The 20843-nt window shown below is 35.2% G+C and overlaps 1 protein-coding gene across 1 annotated transcript in view; it reads left to right on the forward strand.

The window, feature by feature from the left end:
* The window catches only part of LOC141550392 (phospholipid-transporting ATPase ABCA3-like), a 234350-nt gene that overhangs the window by 129986 nt on the left and 83521 nt on the right, over nucleotides 1-20843 (forward strand). The window contains 5 exon segments of the mRNA XM_074280992.1: nucleotides 1321-1476; nucleotides 1834-2044; nucleotides 5569-5719; nucleotides 7955-8053; nucleotides 19249-19438. Of these exon segments, the coding sequence (XP_074137093.1) occupies nucleotides 1321-1476; nucleotides 1834-2044; nucleotides 5569-5719; nucleotides 7955-8053; nucleotides 19249-19438 (807 nt within the window).

The following is a 20843-nucleotide window of genomic DNA, read 5'->3' on the forward strand; positions in this document are numbered from 1 at the left end:
TGACCTAATTTCTAAATGAAGAAAGGAAAAAAAATCATTTTTTCTCAGATGAAATGTTTAGAGTGATGTAGCTATGGATTATATTTCAAAATACGTTTTCTGAAGGATTATCTCTTTCTAAGACAAAATGGGGAGACAGTTTTAAATAAATTCATATTAATGAATGTCATGCAGGTGGCAAAATTAATGGAATCAAAACTTCAAAGTAATTACACTTAATAGGAACCATTAATAATAATAATAAAGTAATGTTCTATTGATGCAGTAATGTTACAGTACTTGTATAGTCAGCTGTGAATATCAGAATTTAAACTTATTGTTCATATATTTTTCTGAAGAATGTCATATTTTTGCACATATTTAACCTATATCCAGTTGGTTCTTATCTTGGAGAGAGAAGTAAGGGAAGGAGGGAGAAAAATTTGGAACACAAAGTTTTATAAAAATGAATGTTGAAAACTATCTTTACATATATGGAAAAATAAAATATTATTGAAAAAAAATTTAGAGGTTAAAAAAAATGTCACGTTTTACTGCTTTAAATGTCTAAAACATTGTATCAGGTCTCTTATTTCTTGTTTGGTAGCCCTGAAATATTTAAAAATATATTTTTGGTAATAGTTGTTTTTATTTCCTGTTGTTTCTCTTCTCCCTCTCAAAGAGCCATTCCTTAAAACAAACTATACAAAATAGAAAATTAATTGACAGAACTAATCAACATATTGAAAAAAACCTGACATCATATGCAGTGTTCTATAACTATGATCTTCCCTCTCTAAGATTTATCATTATAAATTGCACAGAATTCAGTTTTTGTTTTCTTGTTATTCCTTCCATTTACATTGTTAGTCATTGTTTATAGTATTAACTTGCTCCCACTTATTCTGAGTATATATTCTTCATATAAGTTTTTATGCTTCTCTTTATTCTCTCATGGCATAGTAATATTCCATTACATTCGTGTTTCACAATTTGTTTCACCATTCCTTCATCAGTAAGGATCTGCTTTATTTTTAGTTCTTTGCTGTTACCAGAAATGCTTCTGTAAATTTGGGGATGTTCTTTCTGTCATTACCCTCTTTATGATATATTCCTAGCAGTAGAAGCTCTAGACAAAAAGGTATGAAAATTTGAGTCTGTCTTTTAATATAATTCCAAATTGTTATCTAGAATATTTTACAAAGTTTGATCCATCTTTCAATAAAAAGAAGGATTTTTTTTTTTTTTAAATCACTTGCTACCTTAAATGTATTATAAGACAGAGAAGGCTCTTTCTTAGAGTCAGAAATGTCATTTAGGTGCTCTCTTTTATGCTTTCAGTTGAAAGGATTGACTTGGAAGGAATGCCGTAACAAAATTAATCAGACTTTGAAATTTTTCAACTTGGAAGAAAAACATGATGACTTTCCACAATCCCTGACAGCAGGCATGAAGCGAAAACTCAGCTTATGCATTACACTCTTAGGAGACTCCAAGGTACAGATAGTAGCAAAAATGCATCTCTCTCTCTGCTTGATCAGAAAAAATCAACACAAGTGAGCTGATCCTAGTATGGAATTATTCTCCAAAGGGGAGCTCCCAGGGTGTTCTCAGTAGAGAGATGCATTCATATTATAATTGGATTAAGTTGATCATATGTATGAAGTATCCAGTGTTTTACTAGATCAAAGTAGAGCTTATTCTGATCTTGTTGACTGCACTCAGGCACGTGATTTAATGCCTTGTGCTCAGCTTTCTGGAAAATTAAAAGTACAAAGCAAAACTAAGGTGGGCCCTATGTACATTAAGGATCTACACATTCTAATGTCAGGCTGATGTTCTTCTGCTCTGCAGGTAATCATTCTGGATGAGCCAACGTCTAGGATGGATCTCATCACTCGAAACAATATCTGGGACCTTCTTCAGCAATATAAACAGGGCCACACCATTGTGCTGACCACCCACAACATGGAGGAAGCAGATGTGCTGGGTGACCGCATTGCCATCATGGCTAAGGGGGAACTGCAGTGCTGTGGCTCTTCATTCTTCCTGAAACACAAATATGGTGTCTCCAGGCTTTTTCCTTTTTGATCCATTCTTTATAGCACTGTTAAATTTTCTTATGTAGCTGGCTTTTTGCGGGTTCTCTCAAAAGGACTCTGAAAATAGAGCAAAGGGAGGGAGAATAGGGCAGAGCTGCCTGGAGGTGGTTAAGCCTTCTTTTTAGGGCTCTCTAAGCTCAAAGGGATTTCAGATTTAATTGAAGGTAAATAGACCAGACTTTTTTTCTTTAATTTGTTTAACTCAGAGTTTAAGAGGTCTGTAAGGCAAAAGGGAAAAAACCAAGCAAGCAAGAAATGGAGAAGTAAAGAGGGTGGAACAAAAACATTTGTGGACGAGTGGAGAATAGGAGAATTTGGAGCAAGCATCCTATATGCTGAACTCTGCAATCACAATTTCAGTTCTTCAATCCATCAAAAAACATTTATTAAACACTATGTGCCAGACACTAATAAACACCAAAGTTACAAAGAAAGACAAAAGGCAATCCCTGATGTCAAGAAGCTCAGAATAGGAGGAGACAAAATGAAAATTACTATGTACAAACAAGTCAAATACAAGATAAATAGGAAATGATAAAACAGAAGGAAGGCACTAAAATTAAGAGAGCTTTGGAAAGACTTTGTGTAGAAGGTGGACTTTTACCTGTAATTTGAAGGAAATCAGGAAGGTCAGTAGTCAGAGAAGAGAAGGGAAAGCATTTAAAAAATGGGGGACAGCCAATAAAAATGTCCAGATTGGAAATATGGAGTGTGTTGTTCAAAAAACAGTAAAGATGTCAGTGTGAATGGGAAACTGGACAGTGAAATATAATGTGAAGTGTAAGAAGACTAGAAAGATTGGGGAAGTGTGTTTATCAAGGACTTTGAATAGAAGGCTTTATACTTATTCTAGAGGTGACAGATTGGATATGTGTGGGAAGGGGAAAGAGGTGATAAGAGTTGAAGTGTTGAGGTTGAAATCTGGGTTAAAAGCCTTTGATTGTAATAAAGAAGTGTGGAAGTGGGAAAGATTTTGTGGAAAAGGTAATAAATTCAGTTTTGGACATGTTGAGATGTCTGGGAAATCCAGTTTCAGATTTCTAATAAACATTTAGAGATCAGAGATTGGAGGTCGGCAATGATATTAAGGCGGGATAAGGAGATTTGAGAATCATCAGTGCAAAGACAATGATTTTAGTTCATGAGAACTGATGAGAACATTAAGTAAATACAAAGTCCTGTGGGACATCCATGGTCAGTGGGCATGACCTGGATGAAGCTCAAACAAAAGAGACTTAGAAGGTGTCATCCAGTAGGTAGGAGGAGAGAGCAGTATCCCAAAAACCTATGGAGAAGAAAAGGATGATATACAGTATCAAAGATTACAGAGGAATGGAGGGGGGAAAAAAAAAGGATGAGAAAAAAAGGCTCTGAATAAGCATCTCTGATAACTTTGGAGAGAGCAGTTTTTGTTAGAATGAGACTAGAAGCCAGACTGAAGGGAGCTGAGAAGGTGAGGTACAGCAGAGAGATCCAGGAGGTCTTTGTGAGGATATTTGCAGGCTGCATAGAGAGAGCCAGTGGACAGGGAGAGATCAAGGAGAAGTGAGAAAGCAGGGATGCAAAACAGGCCGTCTGTTTGCGGAAACGCAATGAAGTGGGATCACTTATTGAGATTGAAGGATTTGCTTTCATGTGAGGTAGGGGTAAAAGAGGAACACATGACCAAAGGTCCCCCGGTGAGGGTATATAAAGATGGGAGAAGAAAAAGGAAGCTTTTGGTAAGTGGGCTAATCTTTTCTCAGTAAAATATGATGTAAAATTCTTATCTGAGATGGGTGGTGTGGTGCATTATCTTTATAGAGCCATCAACAGTCTCTGGACCTGTTCTTCTGAGGCAAGTTGCATGAGTAATGTGGAAATATGTTTAACATGATTGCACATGTAGACCCTGTATCATACTGCTTGCTGGTTTGCAGAAGGGGAGAAAGGAGACAGGGAGGGGAAAAATTTGGAATTCAAAATCTTGTAAAAAAATGAATGTTGAAAATTATCTTTACGTGTAATTGGAAAAAAAATACTATTTACTATTAAAAAGCAAAAACAAAGAGGCAAGTTACTCATTGAGAATGGCCATAACAATGTTTCTTCATTTGCTGATAGTTGGATAGATCTGAGATTCTGTCCCTGGCTCCTTAGTGTCTATCTCTGTCACTGGGGAGGGGTAACTGACTGATTATATCCAGAATTTAACATATAGACTTCAAATAGGACATTACTTTGCCTTCAGCCTCCTCAGTCTTTCATCTGTCAAGTCTCATTTATTGTTCCATGCTGCTTGCTTCTCTATCTCTTTGTTGCTCCTTTGTTTTCTGTCTTTCCACACTACAGCCCCTTCAAAGTCTGGTTTGAACAAAAAATAAAGTGAGTGTTCTTATAATGGTCTTAAACTCTATGTTCTTATGATGAAAGTCTTAAACTCTATAGAGCCCAAGGAAAACAAGAAAAAAGGCTTGCCTACCTGTAAGCTCTATCCCTGTCTCTCCTTGCTTCTCTTCTTACTATTTCCAAGCTTTTGGGGAGAATCTATTTATAACTTATACATTTATAAATATAGTATATTTATTTATAATATATATATATATATATATATATAATTTGTAACATTTATAAACTACTTTCATCATATGTCTTCTATTCACAAAAAAATCCATAATGGCTTCCTATTTCCAACTCTATTAAATCTAAACTCCTTTCCTTTATTTTTAAGAATCTCTATAATCTGACCAAACTTTATCTCCCTAATCTTATTTAATGTAATGGAGAATTGTCTAGGAGCCTGATGAGCTAAGATCTTCCTAATTCATTTGATAAGAAGATCAAATAACATAGGCAGTGAGGTCAGAGAATTATTTCTTTTTAATTACTCCTTTAGAAGGAGTGAAGTTCTTTAGTCAACTTCTGAAGGAACAACAATGCCCCATGGTGTCCTTTAAAAAAAAAAAAATCCCACTCATTGAAGAGGAAATGGAAATAGCTAGCCAGTTAGCTGCCTTATAATGCCAGCAAAAAACCAATTACAGAATTTCATCATTTCTTCTAAAGGGGAAATATCTAATTCTTCATGACCTGTTGTGTTGTGTTGTTGTTTTTGGTGAAGATACTGGTGTGGTTTGTCATTTCCTTCCGTTCATTTTATAGATGATGAACTGAGGAAACAGGATTAAATACTTTCCCAAGGTTACACAGTAAATATCTGAAGCTGGATTTGAACTCAGGAAGATGAGTTATCCTGACTCCAGGCCCAACATTATACCACCTAGGTGCCAAAGAAAAAGACATACTTCTGGATATTTCTATATAATATTTTAATCTCTATTGTTTCTGTTCCTTGTCTCTTTTAAGTGGTTTATATATTGAGAGAACTTATTTGATTGGGACTCTTCTCATCTACTTCTTCCCTCTTTTCACCCTCACCCCAATACCTATACTAATGGTAGATCCATCTGTCAATGAATTCATCTAGTCTTAAAAAATATTTTTTCAGGTGCTGGATACCATATGATCATAATAAAGGAGTTTAAATGTGACACGGAGGATATCATCCGAGTTGTCCAGCAACATATACCGCAAGCCAATTTGGAGAACAACTTTGGAACTGAATTATCTTTTAGCCTACCCAAAGAGAGTACAAACAGGTAGAAATCTAGAGCATGCTGGCCTAATGGGATTTTTCCTGTTCGGATTCAAGTTGCCTTTTTTGGATTTCTCAAAGTTTGGCAAATCTGCCTTCAAATAATCTAGTAATTTTGTCATTACTGCCATATATCAAGCAATGGGTAGTCAGTAAATTTACACATTGGAACATCACACATTGAAATTACTTCTACTATCTTCATGATAAGCATCAGAACAAGAGAGAGATCACAAATTTCATCCCTTCCTCCAAGCTGGATAAAAATAAATAAAAAATTATTTAAAAGGAAGAAGAAAAAGCTTTCCTAAAACATAATACAAAGCAAAAGCAAAACTAGATTTAATTAAAAGAGATAAGGAAGGAAACTATACCATTGATATGAAGTAATATGAACACTAAATATATATGTCCCAAGTGGTATAGCATCTGGACTCTTAGAGGAGAGTTACAAGAAGAAATAAACAGAAAATCTATATGGGTGGGTCAAATAACAAATCAGAAAAAAACAATAATTTCATCTAAGAGAATGATAGGAGTGAGACAACATACCAAGGAGTCCTACCAAATTCTTTTTATAATACAAATATGGTGCCTATACCTAAATCAGGAAGAGCCAAAACAGAGAAAGTAAATTAAAGACCAACTTCCCTAATAAATATTGATACAAAAGTTTAAAATAAAACATTAGCAAAGATATTCTAGCAGTTTATCACCAGAATAATACACTATGATCAAATGGGATTTATACTAGGAATTACATAATTGGTTCAATATCAGGGAAACTATCAGCATAGTTGACCATATCAATAACAAAACTAACAGAAATCACATAATTATCTCAATTGATGCAGAAAAAGCACCCATTCTTATTGAAAGTACTAGAGTTCATAAGAATAAATGGGAATTTTCCTTAAAGTGATAAGTAGCATCTATCTAAAACCATCTGCTAGGATTATATGTAATGGGAATATACTAAAAATGTTTTCATTAAGATCAGAGGTGAAACAAAGATGCCCATTATTACCACTATTATTCAGAAATGTTAGCTTTAACAATTCGAAGGAATTAATAATGAGGAAACAAAACTATCACTCTTTGCAGATGATATCATTGTATACTTAGAGAATCCAAGAGCACCAACTAAAAATCTATTTGAAACAATATTTTGAGCAAAGTTGCAGGATGTAAAATAAATCCACCTAAATCTTTGGCATTTTCTGTGTATTACTGATGCTGAGTGAAGTGAGGAGAACATTATGTACAGTAATAGCAAGATTGTGTGATGATCAACTATAACAGACTTAGCTCTTCTCAGCAATACAGTAATCCAAGACAATTTCAACAGACATGGGATGGAAAATACCATCTGCATCCAAAGAAAGAATTATTGAGATTGAATGTATCTCAAAGCATGCTATTTTTGCCATTTTTTCTCATAGTTTTTCCTTTTTATTTTGATTTTTCTTTCACAATATGACTAATATAGAAATATTTCAAATGATTATACATGTATAACCTATATCAGATTACTTGCTGTTTTGGGGAAGGGAGAGGTGAGGGAAAGAGAGGGGAAAAATGGAACTCAAATTCTTATAAAAGTTAATGTTAAAGTTATCATTACATGTAATTGTAAAAAATAAGATAATGATAAATGGGTAAATAAGATACCGATAAAATGACAAGCAGACTAATTTCAGAAAAGCCTAGAAAAACTTATATGAATTGAGGCTAAATGAAGTGAGTAAAACTTAAGAGAACATTGTACACAGTAAAGCAAGATTGTGCAATGATCAACTTTGATAAATTTAGCTCTTCTCAGGATTACAGTGATCCAAGACAATTCACTAGACTTGAGAAGAAAAAAAATACCATCTGCATCCAGAGAAAAAAGTGTAGAGACTAAATGTATATTGAAGTACTGTTTTTACTTTTTAACCCCTTATGGTTTTTCCCTTTTTTCCTGATTTTTCTTTTACAACATGACTAATACAAAAATATATTTCAACTAGCTGTACATGTGTAACAAGATTGCTTGTTGTCTTGGGGATGGGGCAGGGAGGAGAGAATTTATAACTCAAAATCTTAACAAAAATGAATGTTGAAAATTATGTTTCATATAATTGAAAAAATATAATGCTATTAAGTGAAAAAAAAGAGAAGAAATGTATTTTGGACCCAAAATAAAAGGCTAAAAATTTATTTAGAATGGCACCTTTTTCTGCTTCTTTCCTTCTAGGTTTGAAGCTTTGTTTAATGAACTGGAAACCAGACAAAAAGAACTGGGCATTGCCAGCTTTGGAGTTTCTGTCACAACTATGGAAGAAGTCTTACTTAGGTTAGTAATTATCAATCAGTCAATCAAGCAACAAATATTTATTAAATGTCCACTATATGCTAGTAGGGATTGTGCTAAGCATTGAAGATACAAAAAAAAAAAAAAAAAAAAAAAAAAAAGGCAAAATATAGTCCCTGCCCTCACAGAGTTTACAATTGAATGGGGAGACAACAAAAGATATATAAAATGAGCTATATATAGGATAAATAGAAAATAATTAACAAAAGGAAGGCACTGGAATTAATAGGGGTTAAGAAAGGCTTTCAGGAGAGATTCAGAATTTAAAGGAACTTAAAGAAAACCAAAGTCAGTAGTCAGGGTAGAAGAGGGGTAAAATATTATAGGTGTTGGAGAGGACCAGAGAGAATGTGAGCAGCTGAGTGAGTGAGTGTCTTGGACAGTGTCACTGGATCAAAAAGTACATGTTGGGGAGTAAGATTTAATTATGCATGGGAGAAGGGGGATAAAGGGAAATGTGGGTTTGGGGATAAATGTCTGTCTAACCAGAGCTAGAATGATCAAAATATTGTTTGATTTTTACTTGGGATAACATTCACATCAATGTGTTTTTGAAAACATAGTGAGACTAGAAAATATACATGGGCTTTCTTCTACACAGAGTTACTAGTAATAATTGGCTGAGGTAGAAAGGCCACAAAGAATGACATTTTGTAAAAACCTTCAGCTTTTAGAGAAACTGAAGTTTCAGAAAGAATATAAGTAAAGTGATCATTATAGGATTTGGGGGTACATATAGACTAGCCACTTGAGACATATTTAACAGCAGAAACAATTCATGAGAATGGATCTGGGGAAGAGCAAGATTGAAAAAGGATGTTGTATAGTCATTTCAGTAGAATCCAAGTCTGTGATTCTATTTGAGATTTTCTTGGCAAAGATATTGAAAAGGTTTCTCATTTTCTTTTCCATTTTTCATTTTACAGATGTGGAAACTAAGGAAAATGGGGTTAAGTGAATGCAAGTAAATGCCTGGAGTCAGATTTAAACTTAGGTATTCTTGACTCCAGCCTGAGACTCTATCCATTGTGTCATCTAGCTTCCCTAAATACAGGGTAAATAAGGGAAATTGGATAGACGGTAGGATAGGAACCATCTTATTTCCTAAAGTAGCCATAAAAGCCATGAGGAAAATTCTATTAAAATTGATAAATCAAATTTAAAAGTGGCTATAAAAAGCCAAAAGCTTCTTATGTGCCAGTAACATCATTTGCACAGAATTTATACCTTAATTTTCCCTTTCTCTGTAATTAAATAATTTATTCACATTAGCTTATTTAATGGTAATATGCCATATTAATGGTCCACTAAGTACAGTAAATACAGACCAAAAGATATGCATTATTATTACAGAGAAGCATAAAATTTGAAAATTCCGAAAGACTTCCTAGGCCATCTAGTCTAGTTCTTTAGTGACCTATTCTTTGTACAACACATATGTAAGACCTAATTCAGATTTCACAGGCAAGAGGCCATTCCTGATTATCTGCAACTTGTAGGCCTTTCTTTCTAAGGTTACCTTCTGTCTCAATGTTCTATCATACTTCCCCTTCACTTTTCTTCAAAGGGTATTCATTCTCAATTCTTTCGATCCATTCTCACATGGAATGCTCTTGAGTGCCTTCACTATTCTTATTTCTTTCATAAAGATGTATTCTAGTGTTGGTATCTCAAATAGGATGTCTGGCAGACATCTTAAATTCACTATGTCCAAAACAGAACTAATTATCTTTCCCTCCAAACCATCCCTGCCCTACCCCATTCTCTTTCCCATTACTGTAGAGGATGACACCATCTCTCAGTTCTTCAGGCTCAAAGCCCAGGAACCTCCATGCTAATCCTGAATAATAGGGTTAAAGCAACTCCATTGCATATCCTCACATCCATGTTAGAGTTCCAAGGGTGCAAAGGATCACTTCCAATCAAGAGGGAGAAGAGATACTGAAGAACAGTATCAGTTGCAATCCCAAGAAATCAGGGACCCTTACCAGGTGGGGACTAGAGCATGTACCCTGAGAACCATGACCACACCTGCTGGATCAAAGAATATGCACAGTTTGGTTGTCCTTTGAGCATAGTTCCAAATTGTTCTCCAGAATGGTTAACTCAATTCACAACTCCACCAGTAGCTCAGTAGTGTCCCAATTTTCCCACATCCTCTCCAACATTTATGATTTTCCTTTTCTGTCATATTGGCCAATATGATAGGTGTAAGGTGGTATTTTAGAGTTGTTTTCATTTGCATTTCTCTAATCAAAAGTGATTAAAAAACTTCTTAATATGTCTACAGATAGCTTGAATTTCTTCATCTGAAACCATTTGTTTATATCCTTTGACCATTTATTGGGGAATGGCCTATATTATTATAAATTTGGCTTTCCCTTTTATTGGCCCCTACCTTCTCATCTCTTTACTTAATCTCCCCTCCTGTAAGGGTCCTTTAAATGGGCGGTCATGGTGCAACAGGAGATTGAGTGGCCCAGAAGTAATCTCTGTGGATATAGGACTGCCCCTTGGGTGGGATCCTGGACATATTGAGATAGCTTCGTATTGGATGACAGCTCTCTCTCTGATTGGCTGTGTGTGAGACTTCACAGACCCTTTATAAGCCTATTGCAGGCAGCAAGTCACTTTCTTTAACCTGGGGTAGCCGAGCCAAGTGGATGGATAGCGGAGCGAGGTAAGGAGTTTGATAGTGAACACATGGATCTTTAGACCAGGTGTTCACTAAGGAGTTAACAAGTCAGGGCATTATGTGAGTAGGTATAATAAAGGCTTTTAAGTTTATGTGTAGCTGTTCTTAAGCTCACTATCGGTTATTAAACTACAATTCAAGAAATTTGCAGAACATGGCAAAGGGCTGTGGCCAAAGGTAATCTAGGGCCTAGGAACAACTACAAGGAGAGCATGTTACACCCTCCTACTTCCCTGTCAGATATAATAATATTTCTATATTCAACTAATTGTGTATATTATGCTCTCTTTAAGCCAATACAGATGAGAGTAAGGTTCAAATGATGCTTAACGCCTACTCTCCCATTTACCCCTTCACTGTATTAGCTTTTTCACACCTCATCTAGTGAAATAATTTACATCTTCTCTCTCCCTTCCTTTGACACTTAGTATATTCTCCTTTCTTATCACTTAATTTTTATGTTTCCCTCAAATTCACCTTATACCCTTATTCTCTATCTATGTGTTTCCTTTCTAGTTGTACTATTATAGTGATATATTTATTAAGGATTACAAGCATCATTTTTCCATATAGGGATATAAATAGTTTAACTCTAGTGAATCCCTAGTGTTTTCCTTTCCATTTTTTGCTTGTTTATGCTTCTTGTATATATGGAAGTTACATTTTGTATTATTCTGGTCTCTTCCTTATGAAAGTTTGAAATGCTCCTATTTCATTGGATGATCATTTTTTCCCCTTGAAATATTCTGCTTAATTTCACTGGACAGGTAATCCTTAGTTATAGTCTTAATTCCTTTGCCTTCCAGAATATTAAATTCTATGATCACCAGAACTTTAATATTGCTGCTGCCAAGCCCTATGTAACCCTGATTATAACTTCCCAATATTCAAATTGTTTCTTCCTGGCTACTTGCAGTGTTTTTTCCTTTGCCTGATAGTTCTGAAATTTGGCTATTGTGTTCCTTGGAGTCCTCTTCTGAGTTTGTATCTTCCCTGGTGTATATATATATATAATCACTATAATAATATATATATATATAGTCACTATAATAATTGCTATGGTCAGATTGTTATTATTATTATTATTTTTTTTTTTGCTCATTCTTTTGGTCTTTTCCCTTTCTTTTAAATTTTGATTTCTGCTCTCTGGGAGGTTGGAGTACTTACTGTCCCAGGCTTCTTGTACCACAGCTATGAACCCCAGCTGTTTCCCTGGTGCTGCATTGATGTTTCTGTCTGGTTGGCTGGCCTTGCTGGAGGCTTACTCAGTGTTGAACTGGGGTTTTAGTGGTAGTGTTTGTCTTATGCTGAAGCCAGGTGAGATTTCTGTATTTCCATGGTACTACACTGAAATATGTGTTGGTCTGGCCACTGGAGGCTCCTGCTTGCACAGGACTCTGGAGCATATGGTGAGTTCCAGAGCATTATAGTGACTCTTGAAGCTAAAGTCTGCAGGTTCCCCGATTTTGCCAAGACACATAGAAAGTCCTGGCATTGGCATTCATCTGCTCCACCACACTGGAGCTCAGGATCTCCTGCTGATTTGCTGGGGTGAGGCTTGATGTTGGTTAACTGGAGCTTCCTGTCTTGAACTGACCCCCTCCCTTACTGGAAATAAAGGCACTCCTCCTGCTGGTTCTCCAACTGTCCTGGGCAGTGTCTCCTCCTTATCAGGACTGTCTTTTTTTTTTTTTCTTTCTTTCTTTCTTTCTTTTTTTTTTTTTTTTAATAGTTTTTATTTACCAGATATATGCATGAGTAATTTTACAACATTGACAATTGCCAAATCTTTTGTTCTAATTTTTCCCCTTCTTCCTCCCCCCCCCCCCCATGGCAGGTTGACCAATACATATTCAATATGTTAAAATATAAATTAAGTACAATATATTTATACATGTCCAAACAGTTGTTTTGCTGTACAAAAAGAATTGGACTTTGAAATAGTGTACAATTAGCCTGTGAAGGAAATAAAAAATGCAGGCAGACAAAAATAGAGGGATTGGGAATTCTATGTAGTGGTTCATAGTCATCTCCCAGAGTTCTTTCGCTGGGTGTAGCTGGTTCAGTTCATTACTGCTCTATTGGAACTGATTTGGTTCATCTCATTGTTGAAGAGGGCCTCGTCCCTCAGAATTGATCATCATATAGTATTGTTGAAGTATATAATGATCTCCTGGTCCTGCTCATTTCACTCAGCATCAGTTCATGTAAGTCTCTCCAGGTCTTTCTGAAATTATCCTGTTGGTCATTGCTTACAGAACAATAATATTCCATAATATTCATATATCACAATTTATTCAGCCAATCTCCAATTGATGGGCATCTGTTAGGTTCTTACTAAGTGCTAATGAGATAATGAGATATTAGGTTCTTACTAAGTGCTAAGTCGGTACTTGACAATTCTCTAGTTCCGGCCTTTACTGGGAATTTTACTTGTGAATTCCTGGGAAAGAGCTTTCATGCTTAGGAGGAGCAAGTTCATTGGTTGAAGTAAATTTTCCCAGAAACCCTTGCATTATCCCACACCCATTCTCTGGGAGGATAAAAGAGAGCAGCTCTGGAGGAAAGAGAGAGTTTTGTCTGGACGAGACTTGAGGCTGCTCTCTGCAGGAAGGGAAGTCGGTTCTCTACAGGAAGAAGAATCTGTCCAAGAGATTTGAGTTGTCACAGCAGATCTCCTCCCAGAGAGCGATAGGCAGCTTCTGGAGACAACAGCACGTTACAGGCATCCATGTAGTTTCCAGTTTCTAGCCACCACAAAAAGGGCTGCCACAAACATTCTTGCACATACAGGTTCCTTTCCCTTCTTTAAGATCTCTTTGGGATATAAACCCAGTAGTGACACTGCTGGGTCAAAGGTCAGGACTGTCTTTGCTACTTTATGGTTGTCCAGAGATAAACATGGGAAGGTTATAGTGATTCACTGCTTACTCTGCCATCTTGGTTCCCAAAAGTAAATCTGTATAATTTTGATTATATGAAATTAAAAAGGTTTGCACAAACAAGACCAATACAGCCAAAAGTTAGAAGGAAAGCAGGAAACTCAGTAAAAAAAATGTTAAAGAAGTTTTTCTGATAAAGACTTTATTTCTCCAATATATAGAGAGCTGAGGCAAATTCATAAAAATACAAGCCATTCTCCAGTTGATGAGTGGCCAGAAGTCTACAGAAAAAGAAATCATACCTATCTATAGTCATATGAAAAAAAAATTATTTGAATCACTACTAATTAGCAAAGTACAAATTAAAATAACTCTTGAGATACCATGTCATACCTACTTGATTGACTAATAGTTCACAAAAAGAAAATCTCAAATTCTGGAGATGTGGAAAAACTGGGGTACTAACAAATTATTGGTTGATTCTTGAAATGATTCAAGTGTTCTGGAGAATGATTTGGAATTATGCCCAGAGGCTAGAATACTATTACTTTAACCTAGCCATACTACCGTACCCTGGAGAGATAAAAAAAAAAAAGGGGGGGGGGGAAAGTTCCTATTTAAACAAAAATATTTATATGACTTCTTGTGCTGTGAAAGAATAAGAAATTAAAGGGTGTTAGAATTCTTACAAGGTGCCAAGTCAGTGGAGTTGATAGAGACAATGGTTGTCTAACAGGGTGCTTAACAGTTCTCTAGATGTTCTTAGTACTTACTACAGTTCTAGAAGATTCACACCTTTAAGAGAGCATATATAAGGAGGAGCCCACTAAAGGACAAGCCCCCAAAAAGCACAAGTTCACTCTCTGAGGTGGAGTCAGATTCATTCCATATTCCACCTTTGTGCTGGCTGGAGATTCTGAAGGAGCTAGAGGCTGAAGCTGGCAGAGTCAAAGGACTAATAGGAGGAACCAAGGAGAGAGATAGGCCTCTAAGAAAGCTAACCAAGCCCAAGGAAGGAGAGAAGACTTAAAAGAAAACAATAAAGGATTTGGATTTTAACTCCTGGCAGAATTTGAGGTGATTATTGTACTGAACTGAAACTAAGGCTGTCTCCAGAAGCTCCCCACGAAACCTGCTCCCAGAAAACATATTTTTAAAGAAGAACATTACAAAGGGGGGTGCCAATCAATTGGGCAATGATTGAAGAAGTTGTAGCATATGATTACGATGAAATACTGTTATGCTATAAGAAATGATGAAAAGTATAGTATCAAAAAAAGCTGAGAATGACATTTATAAACCAGTGGAAAGTGAAGTGAGCAACATTAGGCAAATACTGGACACAGTAACAGCTGTAATGTAAGGATGGTCTCCTGTGAAAGACTTAGCATCTCTGATCAAGACAATGATCCTTGCAAGACAAATCCAAAGGACCCATGATGAAAAATGCTCTTCATTTCCAGAGAGGAACTGAGAAGAGTCTGAACACAGGTGAAGCATACCTTTTTTTAAACTTTATTTTTCTTGGATTTTTTTTTTGTGTGCTTTCTTTTGTAACATGGCTAATATAGTAATGTTTTTCATGACTTCATGTGTAAAATTAGTATATTGTTTGTTATATCAAGGAATGATGGGGAAGGAAACAAATTTGGAATTCAGTTTTTTAAAAAGGAAAATCAATCAGGAGTTTTGCATGTAATTATGAAATATTTGATGAAATAAATAAAAATCTATTTTAAAAAAATACTTGTTCATTTGTTGTCTTACCCATTAGATTTTAAGCTCCTTACGTAACCTGACCAAAATGAAACAAACACCACTAGGAAAAATTGTTTACAGTAAAAGAAATATTATAGAATGATCAATTATGAATAACAGTTATTCTCAGAAAATATCTTTTGCTTTTTTTTTTTTGTACCCACAATATAATTTTGGCAAATAATGCTTAATAATTATCCATTGAATTATGTCTTCTTAAAAATGCATTTTATTGATATATATTTTATTTTTGTAGTTATTTTCTATAACTGAATCCTTACAATAAAAAATTAATTAAGCAAAAACATATGACATAAAGAATATGATACTATATACATGATTATTGTGTTGTCCCCTACCTCTTTAACATGAAAAACAAGTTATATTTCAATATCTATTTTCTGGTATGTAGTAGGAGTAGATTTCCTGTGATTCAGGATTTCCTGAGTAAATAACTTGATTTTCTGTTACCCAGAGTTCATTTGTCGTAGGCATTTTGTATATTAGATGGCCAACAGTCTTAATACTTTTTATTTTTTTCATCATCTTATACAAACCTTTTCAAATTTCTCTAAATTCTTCATATTTATCACTTTTTATGTTCAATAATATTCCATTACATTCATATGCCAACTTTTTTTTAGCCATTCCCCAAATTTATGGACACCCATCTTGTTTCCAATTCTTTGCTGCTGGAAAGAAGACTACAGTTAAAAACAAGTGTTCACTATTGCTGGAACTCTGTCTTCCCAGAAATCAGCCAGAGTCAGGATCACTAAACGTCTTTATTCTTGATCTTTTACAGTCAAGGTCAGGGGATTAGGTCTAGCAATCTCACACACACCTTCCTCCCTCCAATGCCACGGGAGACTGAGCGTGAGCATCTCAATTCCTTTTCCTCCTCCTACTCCTCCCATACACATCACTTCCCCCTCTTTGTCCCACCAATCAAGTCAGCACAGAACAGCTGGGGAGGGTCAACCTTTAAACAAGTTAATAGAGAACCTTCCAATTGGCAATTAGTCTCACGTGCTCCATTATCCAAGTGCATTTTATCAGTTCTAGCCCTTTACACACTACATATCATTTGTTTATGCCATCTCCCATTTTCATGAATAGTCTCTATACAGCATAATATGTCACTAGTTATTTTTCCCGCCATGTTCATGTTATTGACTCATTCCCAAGATCTTTTTCATGGGTTTTGTTTTAACATCTTTCTCATCATAAAGTTAATTGGGAGGTATTTTTTCCTTTTTAAATACATCTTACTCAAATTGAGCTATTTATGCTATTAATTTATGCTATTAAAATCGTGTTGGAAAATCAGCTCCATCATCTAAAATGTGTATTATTCCTTCAAGCTTCATTTAATCTGCACATTGGACAGACACACCATTTCTAACTTCATACCAGTCTTTGATGAAAATATTGACTGGAATTTACTCAAAGATCCCCTGTGGCAGCATAGCAGACATCTCTAAGTGGGCAATGATCTTTTAAACTACTGTTTAGATATGATTATCCTGAAAGTTCCAAATCAATTGAATGATTGTCCTATTACTTATCTCATTCTTCTCCATCCACTTCAAGCATAGCAAGAGAGATTTTACAAAATATAATTCTGAAAGCAAATTAAGCTATCCATCAATAAGCATTTTTATACTCTTTCTTCTTGTACTGAACATAAACATAAAAAGCATTTCTGGGGCAGCTAAATGGCACAGTGGATAGAGCACCGACCCTTGAGTTGGGAGGACCTAATTTCAAATGTGGCTTTAGACAGCTAACAATAATTATTACCTTGGGCAAGTCAATTAACCCCAACTGTCTTGCCCCCCCCAAAAAAAAAGGCATTTCCATGCACTCAGCAGAACATAGAAGGGGGGTTCTTTGTGACACTATGAATCTTCTTTTAATACCACTTGCCTCTTTTGAAAATATGTATAGATTATGCAAATTACTTTCAAAACTACCCTCCTTGTCTAAACTTCTTCCTGAACTTCTTTTTCCTCTCTTGTGTGCATTTTTTTTTTCAAAATATTTCAATGATTCTCTTTTTTGGACAGCACTGTGCCTCTAACTTACTCTCCTTCCCTTAGTATTGTCTACCCCCAATTAACCATAGGAATAAGGGGGAGAATACCCTTGTACCAAATGTAGTCAAGAAAATTTTAAGAAAACAGTGGTCATATCTCAAAAAATAAGTTTCTTCACCTTGTTTCCATGACCTCTCTGTCAGGAGGTGAACATGCTTCATCATATATCCTCTGAAAATAAGGTTGGTCATTAATTAAAGAATTAGAGTTCTTATTTCTTAAGATCAGGGAGGGGAAAGATGAGTGAGTCTATGTGTGTAAGAGAGTAAAGAGAGACAGAGAGAGGGGAAGGGGAGGAAAGAGGGGAACAGAGAGAGGGAAGGGGGAGAGGAGGTGGGAAGAGAAAAAGATCACACAGAGACAGATAAAGAGAGAGATGGGGAGAGGGAGAGAGAAACAGTCAAAGTTATTATGCCAGGACTCTAAAAATCTCTTCCTAACCCAATAATAAATGTGTACTACACTATTCATAGATATCACTTTCATCCACTATTTCAGTGGATTCAAGATTGAAACCTTCATTCTCTCTTTTCTTCATTCTTCTCTTTTAAGAATTATTTTTCTTTGTGTATGTTGAGAATTTTACTAAATCCAAATGACTTTTATATCACTAGCAAAAGTTTATATCATATGAAAAGACTGTTTAATGTCATGGACCTTTGGAAATTAAGAGAAACCTATGAACTCAGAATAATGTTTTTGAATTAATAAAATAAGATACATAGGATTAAAAAGAAAAACACATATTGAAGTTTATTTATCAAAATGTTAAAAAAAAAGTTATAAACACTTTGTTTAAATTTTTTTTTCAGTTGAGCCACATACTTTGATGCATTCCATGTATATGAGATCGTTAATATATAGTGGTTTGACTTCTTTAATTTATATTTAATTCAATTTAGATCCATAATGGTATGGTATAGTATGGTATGATATAGTTGTTGTCCTTTGTTCTTGAAGAGGACCAAGATTATATCACTATATTAGGATCCATTTATGGTGTGTCTGACTGTGGCTGATCAAACCAATAGGAACTCAGAATGCTCTGCACAAATAGTAACAATGAACATTTGGGATGTGTTCTTTTAACTGTGTACATCTCACATTTTTTTCTAAGATACTTCAATTCTGCTTTTCTCATGGAACACAGCACGTTCTCTAAGAAGTCATACTGTGCTGGGACTTCTTGTCCCAGTGTCTCCCATTCATGCAATCAATTCTAAAGTTCTTAAGAGAAACATTGAGATTGTCCCTATATTGCTTTTTCTGATCACCACATGAGCATTTTCCCTGTGTAAGTTCTCTATAAAATAATTTTTTTGGGAAGTTTACATATAGCACTCAAATAACGTGTTCAGCCCAATGGAGTTGTGGTCTCTGTGGTAAAATTGGAATGCTGGGCAATTTAGTTTGAGCAAGGATCCCAGTGCCTGGTATCTCATCCTGCCAGGTAATCTTCAGAATCCATTGGAAATTAATGAAATTTTTATTTTCCATAAGTGTCGCCTTGGAGCTGGTTACTAATGGTGTAGCTTGCAGAAGTGCTAACACATTAGTGATAGTATTTTTGTTGGCTACTTTAGAGGTATTAAAAGGGGTCTCCTTTTTATGTTTGTTGTGCCTTTTTTCTTTCTCAATAATCATGCTCAGGAATCTCAAGTGCTTCATCAATTATCTTGACTCATATTCTTAAAAGGAAAATATATTTAAGCTATAATTATAATAAAATACTTTTTGGTGCAGGGTTGATAAAATGGCTGCTTCTGGTGTGGATCTTCAAAACATCCAATTTTCTTCTCTGTGGATGCAGCAAGAGGAAATAACCAAAAAGCCATTGCTTTCCAGAAAGAAAACTATTTGGAGAAGGCATCAATCTAGTACTTTTATGGCCATTAATGCTGAGAATCCCTTTCCTTTTATGTTGAACACTGGGGTGAGTGTTTTGCTTGGAATAGATAATCTTTTGGTTAGACCATGAGGGCTTATTTTGAAGTCTAGAAAATTTGTAGATATCAGCAATGGAAGTTCTAGCTGTAGTTAAAGTACTGTCCACTCTCTACTGGCAACCTATTAATATTTGACTGTCGACATCTCGATTGGATTTATACCATTATAAATACTACCAGAGAGATCTCTTGCAAAGACCATGAACTGATACTCTTATTTTTCAGGTCAGTTATCCTTGCTTTAGGCTATATCATTTCATTTCTGTCCTCATTCCTGCTGCCCCCAGATTTATTTGTCAATTTAACCAAAATTGACAAGGAACTGGCAAACTATATTTAATCAACATGTGGAGCATTGATTGATTCCATCTAGGCATTTCCATTAGAAATAATAATTGTCTAGTGAACCATCATCATTTATATGTATTCACTCTGTAGTAGTTAAACCTCCATGGAACTTATAGATAAAATCAAAAGATTGATTTATGGAACACAGTCAGAAAGGGGAATTATTTGGCACTAAGAATAATTTGGGAGACAGTGAATAAAAGACCAATCTTGGACTCAGAAGAATTGGATTGACATATACTACCTTTATGGATAATTAAAATTTCTTTAGCCTCCCAACACCCTGAGAGCTCACACTGTGTTACAGAAGTTATTTTTGCTGTTGGTAGTTTTTGCACTTTGAGTTGCTAACATTTGTGAAATCATGAATCTGGATTTCCTCCCCCATTTTTTATCCCTTCTTATTGGGTTATTATAGGGACCTTTGGTTATATGTGTAATGATTTTTAATATCATGGCTTGCTGTATCTATAGAGACATGAAGTAGCATCTATCTTGGTGAAAAGAGCCTATCCCATCTTCTTCCCTCTTCTCTCAACTTTCCATTCCTATTGTGAGTTCCTGTGGTTGTATATACAGCTGAAAGCACAATGGGCAAGCATTTTTTTTTTAGTTTATAAATCCCCTCAACTTATCATAGTGAATTTGCACTCAGTCAATTTCTTCACTTGTTACAATTTCTTCACTTGTTACAAAGTAAATGTGTAGCATATTTCTCAACAGGCCAATAGCCTTATTAAACTAAAAAGGGAAGTATGGGGAACAGGTACAAAACAATGGTAGAAAGCAATCTAAGAGGGCGATAGGATAAATAAGAGAAATCATAAGCAAAACAGACATGAATATTAGAGGTAGGGATGTGAAGGAAAAGATGAAATTAAAAATACCTGGATTTTGTGGTGGAGAAAAAGTAAGAGAAGAGGTACAGCAGAGAGGAAACAGATTTTTTTTTTTTTATTCATAAGATTTTAGTATCTGGCAAACTCCTGATCTTTTTTTTATTTGCAAAGAGTGAGGTAGGAATAAAGAAAAAAAAGTATAAGA

Source organism: Sminthopsis crassicaudata, chromosome 1 (assembly GCF_048593235.1).
Source record: "Sminthopsis crassicaudata isolate SCR6 chromosome 1, ASM4859323v1, whole genome shotgun sequence".
Classification (NCBI taxonomy): domain Eukaryota; kingdom Metazoa; phylum Chordata; class Mammalia; order Dasyuromorphia; family Dasyuridae; genus Sminthopsis; species Sminthopsis crassicaudata.